The sequence below is a fragment of the Ursus maritimus genome, unplaced genomic scaffold, assembly GCF_017311325.1.
Source record: "Ursus maritimus isolate PB19 unplaced genomic scaffold, ASM1731132v1 scaffold_13, whole genome shotgun sequence".
NCBI classification, from domain to species: Eukaryota; Metazoa; Chordata; class Mammalia; order Carnivora; family Ursidae; genus Ursus; species Ursus maritimus.
The window spans coordinates 70,055,644-70,063,424 of record NW_024423675.1 but is presented as its reverse complement, the minus strand read 5'-3'; the positions used below and the strand labels follow the sequence as shown (position 1 = coordinate 70,063,424).

Sequence of the window (7,781 nt, the reverse complement as noted above, 5' to 3'; positions counted from 1 at the left end):
TCCCCACCTCGGCACGGGCTCTGCACCCCCAACCACCCAGCTGGACAACATGGCAGGGGCTCCGCTCGAGATGCTGGCTTGTGGCAGTGCCTTGTGCCCTGAACTGCCCCTCATGACCTTACAGCGTGGTCTTGCCCGCACCGAACACACAGCTGGAGGAAGCATGTGACGTGGGGATGGTCCCTCTCGCTGCATCAGCCACTAGCACGGCCCTCTGAGAATCTTGGGCTCTGCTGACATGAATATCTGTTCCTAGGAAGGTCTGCTCCGCAGAGCGACACGAGTGTCCCATCGGCCTGCAGGCTGAGAGGTCACCTGGCTGCCCTGGACACCTTGCACCAAGAACCAAAATGCAAAGCCAGCTGACTGTAATGACTTGGGTCACTGCTGCCCACTCCCCTGAGGACAGGCCTGCTGCCAGACAGGGGCAAGCAGGAGTGTGTTTGGAATTTAGGAGATCCTTTGGAGAACCTCCTAGAATTCCCATTTCCAGCAATCAGAGCCAATGGAGAATGAGTTGCCCAAACCAGAAAGACTTCTTGGAGGGAGACCTCTCAGGAATGAGGTCCGGGTCAACCCACCAGGTGAGGAACCACCACCAACAGAAGTGGGTGGTGGAGGCAGAGGAACATGGAATGGGTTGTAGAAAAGGGAATTTTTAATACCAACATCTGTCGTCTCACCAGGAGCAAACGCAAGGTGCACAGGAGCTCCACCCATCTCTCCATGTGCTTGGTAAATGTATCAGTTCTTTCACTGCAGCTCCAATATCTGGAGGGTTGAGTGGCTAATCCCATAAATTACCATTTAAATTAGAATCTGTCCAAGGGAGGGTGTGACTGCTGCAAAAGAACAAGTCGCAGGAGCAGAAGCTCAGCCATGTGGGATCTGGGATCTACACCTGCACCAGAGAAGGGTGCATCACAGGCACAGCTCGTGCTCTCTGTCCTGGAGTTTAGTTTAAAAGGGGGTGGTGGGTGTTGAGTTGGCCAAGGGATGGATGGAATGTCTGTCGTCCCACAGCACCACCCCTTCCCTTTTGAGGTCTCCTCAGCACTGCTCTCCAACAGCAGAGAAGCCAGAAACACACAGGATGGACACTGTTCCTTGGACTAGAACATGGGCTAGACCCTGCCTGGGAGGTTTGGATGGTGGATTAAGAGGCCACGATTCACTGTGTGTGGCCTAGCGCATATGCAGACCTGAGGTCTGGGACAGCCTCACAGCGGGTCCTGAGAGCTGCTGGCTTTGGACTGTCACCAGACAGATGACCCAGACAACTGCAGCAGCACAGAGAGCCCTTGAGAATCACGGACTTTGGCTCTCTGAGCAGGACCGGGGTGACTGCACCCTTGACCCTCACTCCTCCAGCTCTCCCCACTCCTATGAGAAACCCTCCCCACCCAGACGGGTGCCATGGCTCCTGCTCTCCTGGCCACACATGGACGGGCAAACCTGCTGCCTAGCACCCATGTCTGCCCACCATACCCTCCTCCCCAACTCTGTCCCATGGGATGTGGATCATCCAACCTTACTCTCAGCTCCAGGATGAGGCCGGACTGGCCCACGCTCTTTCTCCGTGCCCTGTGGTGGCTCAGGATTGAAGTCTACCCAGTCATCGCCAGTGAGGATGGGGGCAGGGTCCTGGCCACAGTGACTGTTTTGAGTTTTCTGGGTGACATGTGGGTGAAAAGCTCCCCCTGGACACTGTGTCATGGTGGCCAAAATGCTGCAGCCATTAGGTCCCAGGAAGGGACCCAGTCCGAGGTTCACACAAACATGGGAACAGCAGTTCAGAAAGCTGCAGAAAAACAGAACTTGATCCCTAATCAAGCAGAGCCTGCAATCCACCCTACCTTTGGCTTTTCAATGTCCGTGCTGGTAAAGCCTATTCAGGCTGGGTTTTCAGATGTAGCCAAAAGTATCTTGACCTCTAAGTGTTTTCATAAAACTCCTTTACTTGTGGATTTCTTGGCTAAATGTATTAACATTTGTTTCTTTTCACTAAAAGTCCAAATTTTCAACAGTGCTGTTCGTGTAAGATTGATAGTTTCATTCCACTTGTTCTTCTGTTGGCTGGTGTAAACCACCAGGTTCTCCGTGTACCGCAAGATCGACTTTAAGAACCTGTTTTAATGAAAAAAATTAATTTCTTTATTCTATTATAAAATGCAACAATGATTTAAATACACTCTTTTTGTTTTGGAATTAAAACTAAAGTACTGTACTGAATTTTTGTCTGTACATTCAAATAAAAAAACTACATGCAAACAGGAAGTGATAACAGAAGCTAGACGAAGAGATGCTGAACGTACACGTCCCTGGAGAGGCGGCTGGACCCCAGACGAGTTACTCCCCCGAGCACCTTGTTAAACTCACTCTCACTTTGTAAGATGGTTGCACGTGACGGAACTGAGCTCCAGAAAAGGCATTAGCGACCGCCCGGATTAAACGCCACGTGAGCACGCAATGCACACAACAGGGAGCGTGCAGGCCCCGCGGCTCTGTGCGGGTGCCGCCCTCCGACCCCAGGCATCCCGCGCCTGCGCTCGGGGTGCAGGTGCACTGCCTCGCGGGAGACACTTTCCACTCGGACACAGCACTGCTGAGAGGTTTTTATCTGATGGCTCCCGGGCTCCTCTCCAATGTGTGGGGATCACGTCCTCTTCTATTTTCCACATTCTCCCCAGTTTGCCAAGCAGGCTAAAATGTTCCCCAACTTCTAATTCTGAGTATTTTCAAACTTAGAAGTTAAAGGAGTAATATAATGGAAGTCCACAGATCCTTCATCTAGAGAGTGGTCTTCAGCTGGGGATGACTCTGTGCCTGGCAATGTCTGCACCATCTTGAGCTGTCACCGTGCAGGGCTACCGGCACACGGCACGGGGGGCCAGGGCGCTGCTCCCACCATGCGTGCTCAGACGGCCTACCGCGGATGACCTCCCAGAGCAGAATGTCAACGGTGCCAAGGCGGGGGCGGCGGGGGGGGGGGGGGGGGGGCGATTACCGATGGGCCCCAGACCTCCACCATAACAGGTATTCAGCATTTCTGCCGCATCGCAACCCTGGTTCCCACCTGGGTTCCAAGTTTAAGAAAACGCCAGTCCTGCTTCTATGTTCACTTTAAACACGAGGTATGTGCTACCCACAAAGCATCAGCAGTATCACTCTCTGGGTTGTGGTGGTGTTAGGAGGAAAGCTGAAAGCGTTTGCAAGCTCATCACATTTAATGTTCTGAGATGACCCTACACAGGTGTTAGTTTTAAAGGTTCACAAACTTGCACCAAAATCCAGAGAAAACCAGTGAAGAGCCAACCAAGACTGTGGGTTTGAAAAAACAATGGGCACCTGCACCCCAGTGTTCATAACAGCTCTGTCCACAATAGTGAAACTGTGGAAGGAGCCGAGATGCCCTTCAACAGATGAATGGCTATAGAAGTTGTGGTCCATATATACAATGGAATATTACTCAGCTATCAGAAAGAACGATTACCCATTTGCAGCAACATGGACGGGACTGGAGGAGATTATGCTAAGTGAAATAAGTCAAGCAGAGACAGACAATTATCATGTGGTTTCACTCATTTATGGAACATAAGAAATAGCAGAAAGATCGGGAGGAGAAGGAAGGGAATAATGAAAGGGGGGGTAATCAGAAGGGGGAATGAACCATGAGAGACTATGGACTCTGGGAAACAAACTGAGGGCTTCAGAGGGGAGGGGGGGTGGGCGGCGGGATAGGCCGGTGATGGGTATTAAGGAGGGCACGTATTGCATGGAGCACTGGGTGTTATACGCAAGTAATGAATCATCGAACTTTACATCAAAAACTAGGGATGTACTGTATGGTGACTAACATAACATAAAATAATAATAATAAAATAAAATAACCCGAAGTGAAAAATCACTTAAATTTACCAAAACTTAAAGTAAATTTTCATTTCTTACACATACAACACACTTACTTTAGATACTGTTGATATTCGTAAGTATTTTTTCCATGAACCACGTGAATGTTGACCAATTCCAGGGCAATCAGCAATAAAATCAGGTAAAGCACAGGAGACAGAAGCTTAATACTAAAAAAGATGAAGGAAGTTAAATTTTGACAAATGTAAGTATTTTGCACTTAAATTGGTGAAAACTCTTTTTCGATCCTTTTTTCAAGGGAACTTCAATTCAGACTTTGCAGGAGAAGGCCGCATTCCTTGTGTGCCCTGCCCTGCCATGCCCTGCCTGTCCTGCTGCCACCCAGCCTTCCAGCAGCCGTCGCCCAGGAGCAGGACACCGCTGGCTCCATGTCCAGCACTTCCACTGGTTCTGGGTCTCTCCATCTGCCAGCATCTTTCCTACAGTCTGATGTTTGGTAAAGGACTGTCACAAGAAGAAACACACAAATGGCGCAAACATGGAAACGTGTTCAGTGTCTGCAGGGGAAGGGCTTGGGGAAGGATCTAACATAACAGGCATCATCTTAGAAACTGCTGGTAGGAGTGGACCTTCCAGAAGCAGCCAAGGAAAACCCGTTAAAAGCTTTATAGATACAGATACCACTAACTCAGAGTTCTAGGAATTTGTCCCAAACGGTAATTTCTTAGGGATATACAATGCCCTAAATACACAACAGGTACGGAACCAGGATGCCAGCATGCCCAAGCTGACCTGCTGCTAACATTTTAAATGCAGATATTCACTGGGGTCAGTAGCACCCATATTCTCTTACGCCAAAATCATAACAGTATTGAAAACACTGTGTCCTGTAATGTCCTCTGAAAGTAAGATCAGAGCTGCATCCCAACAGAACCCCTGCCCAGCGGGGCGTCTTCAGACCAGGACAGCGAGCCACACACCTACTGAGCATGTGCAGGTAGGTCTGCCTCTGCCGGGAGCGCAGCCTCCTTTCCACCCACTGCTGGTGTCTCAGCTCCGCAGAGGCAGCGACCTGGCTGGACACGCGGGTGCAGTGTGCACTGATGTTTCGGAGCACGGTGAGCACTTCCAGAACAGTTCTGGGACAGAACAGAGTTGGGACGGGGGTGCCGCAGAGCTCCTGGATCACCTGGGAGCACCTGGGGATGAGAGCGTGCATTAATTCTCATGGCGCATGGTCACCGCCTCGACGGTCAGCTTCTGGGGAGCAGTGGCCAGTCGCGCACTGTGCTCAGGTCTGCGGTGGCACGCACACGCACGCTTTACTGTGGGGGCAGAGTGTGCAGGAGACCCTCGTCGGGCACACCAGCGCCTCAGAAGCCGTGGAAGTGTGGGACCCCACCGCGGCTGGCCAGCGCTCCGAAATTTTCCACAGTTCTCAGAGACTCACCTCTCATCGGGAAGACGGTCCCAGCCACTGACAACACCGTCCCCCTCGGGCAAGTGGCGGAGCAGCTCTTGCAGGATTTCTGTGAATAAAGCCTCACAGGCCTGCGTTTCAGAAGTACCTTCTAATCTGAAAACAGAAGATATGTAGATATAGGACGATGATGAAGACGCCCAATCAGTGCCCATGCACAATGTTTAACGGTTCACTTAATCTACAACTTAGTTTTCCCAAATATAAAATGAAAAAGCCACTACCAGAGGCAGTGGTAAAAATAAACGGTAAGATCCGCTAAAAGCAACACATTGTTGACGACAGATAAGCAACAAACCATCTAAGTGTTATTCCCATGACGTGCATCTGCTATATCCCGATTCCAAACTCTCTGTCCCCACTTCTCTCCTGACCTTTAGATCCTGTGTCTAATCACCCACTAAATATTTCGAGCGGACACCATCCTCCTCCCCACAAAGACTGCCCCTCGTTCCTGTGTCTGGTCTCCCCAAATGTCCCACCACCGCTGGGCCCTCAGCAGGGAGACTGTTCCCCCTGCGCCTCCACCGAGGGGCCTGCCCCACCCACCGAGGCCCAGCACGCCCCCCACACTTGGTCTTCTCATGGCGTGGCCAAGACCTCACGTGGAGGCTGGCGTCCACTGGGGACTGTGAGGTCTGCGTGACCCCAGGATAGAACTCACCTGGCTGCCTCCTCAGCCTCTTCAGGCAAAGGCAGGAGGGGCCAAACCCTGATGCTCTTCTCACAGCTCAGCACCTGAGAGGAAAATGTCCTACTGCTTCTAAAGATTTTACAGTAACAGTCTGGAAAATACGTTTGTAACTATTACGAACGTAGCGATCACTTTCTAGGAGATATATATTGCTAAAATTCTTACCGATCTTACAACATTTTAAGACCAGGTGCTGGGTCTCAGTTATTCAATATAATCAGATAAGAGAAGGCCAGTGAAATTAGCAGGAGATTAGGAAGTAGTTACTATGCGGAGTAGTTGTAAAACATATTAGCAAACTCTTGACGCCCCTGCTGTTGAGAGCTGAGGTCTGCATCCCCTCCCGAACCTGGACGTACTCTGGTGAGTGGTCTTCACCCAGACAACACAGTGGAAGTGAGGATGTGTGACTCTGGAAGCCAGGTCAGAACCTCTCCCTAGTTCTCCAGGAGGCCCTGCACCAACTTCTCATCTTCTCAGATGGAACACCAAACCAGGGAAAGCCCATGCCAAATTTCTGACTCATGGAAGTGTAAGCAAATCGAACGCTGACACCACTAAATGTAATTCATGCAGCAGTAGTAAGCAGAGCAATGACCTTAAAAAGAATGGGTTGCAAGACCGCTAAATGAAAAATGAATACATCGTAGGCAGCAGGAATAAGAGGCTGCCGGGGAGGGTGACGTCGGAAACACCCACTGTGGGGCATGAAGGGGCCTCAGCCAGGGCTGTGGAAGCAGCAGCCAACGAGCAGCAGGGCTCGTGAGGCTGGAGATTCGGCCACGGAGGTCTATGGGCAAAGCCTGCCTTCCTGAAGCTTCTCTTCCTTCCGGGACGCTCCCCCTTCTTCGTCCCTTCCCTTCCTCCCTCCTGACTGCAGGTCAGGGTGCTGCAGGCATGCTCTGGTGTCTTCCCTTGCAGCCTCATGCCTCACTGCTGAACTAGAACCCGTGGGACACAGGTATTCGGGTTGAATTCTTCCCTCACGTAGCACCAGGACAGCAAAACACCTCTAGAACTCTCTGCATGTCCACTGCTGACAGCCCCTTCTGACACTATTTCTCTTAAGACGTCATCAATGAGACTCTGTCGTCTCGGCAGTTTCTTCCAGCTGCCGCTACACATCTCTCCCTGAACCCTCACGTGTGGATTCTACAGCTTCCGTTTAGAGGCAAGCTCACCGAGGAACGTCTGCATTAGCAACTGTCACAACTGCTCTACTCTTGAAGACAACCCCGTCCGTACCCCTAGCTCATTCATATCCTGCTACGTGGAGAGTGAAGTACCCAAGCTCATTTCCACACGGGGACTTCCTGGCAGAGACGCTCAAATGTCTGTGGTTTACATGATTTAATTCACAAGGGGACAAGCTGTGGCCTCACGTGGTAAAAGGAACATTGCCACTCTTCACCACTGGCACATGGGGTAGCAGTCCCGAGCTAAGGCAACAACCTGCTGACCCAGCCACCACACCTCAAGTACTAAAATCACCAGAAACAACAAACACCGCCATTACTGCCTCTGCTGGATGTGGGACATGAGGCTCAGAGGGACGGAGCTGCACGGCCAAGGCCACGCTCCTGAGCGGCAGCCTCCAGTCGCCCCTGAGGTCTGGCTTGCCAGGCTGCCTGGACCCATGGGCAGGAGCCGTGCACGCCCGTCCCGATGGCCCGTGTGAGGCTCACCTGTTTTTTAAGCTGAGAAACTGGGTGGAAGTGAGCACGGTAGCCCTCTGCA

The 7,781-nt window shown here is 51.3% G+C and overlaps 1 protein-coding gene across 1 annotated transcript in view; it reads right to left on the bottom strand.

Moving 5' to 3' along the window:
* Positions 1–1,938: 1,938 nt before the first annotated feature.
* ERMARD (ER membrane associated RNA degradation) overlaps positions 1,939–7,781 on the bottom strand; it is a 27,226-nt gene continuing 21,383 nt past the window's right edge. Inside the window, exons 16-19 of the mRNA XM_008688541.2 lie at positions 5,321–5,446; positions 4,851–5,069; positions 3,966–4,079; positions 1,939–2,127 (exon numbers count right to left, since the gene is read on the bottom strand). Of these exons, the coding sequence (XP_008686763.1) occupies positions 1,944–2,127; positions 3,966–4,079; positions 4,851–5,069; positions 5,321–5,446 (643 nt within the window). The 3' untranslated portion in view covers positions 1,939–1,943. The remainder of the gene's footprint in view (positions 2,128–3,965; positions 4,080–4,850; positions 5,070–5,320; positions 5,447–7,781) is intronic.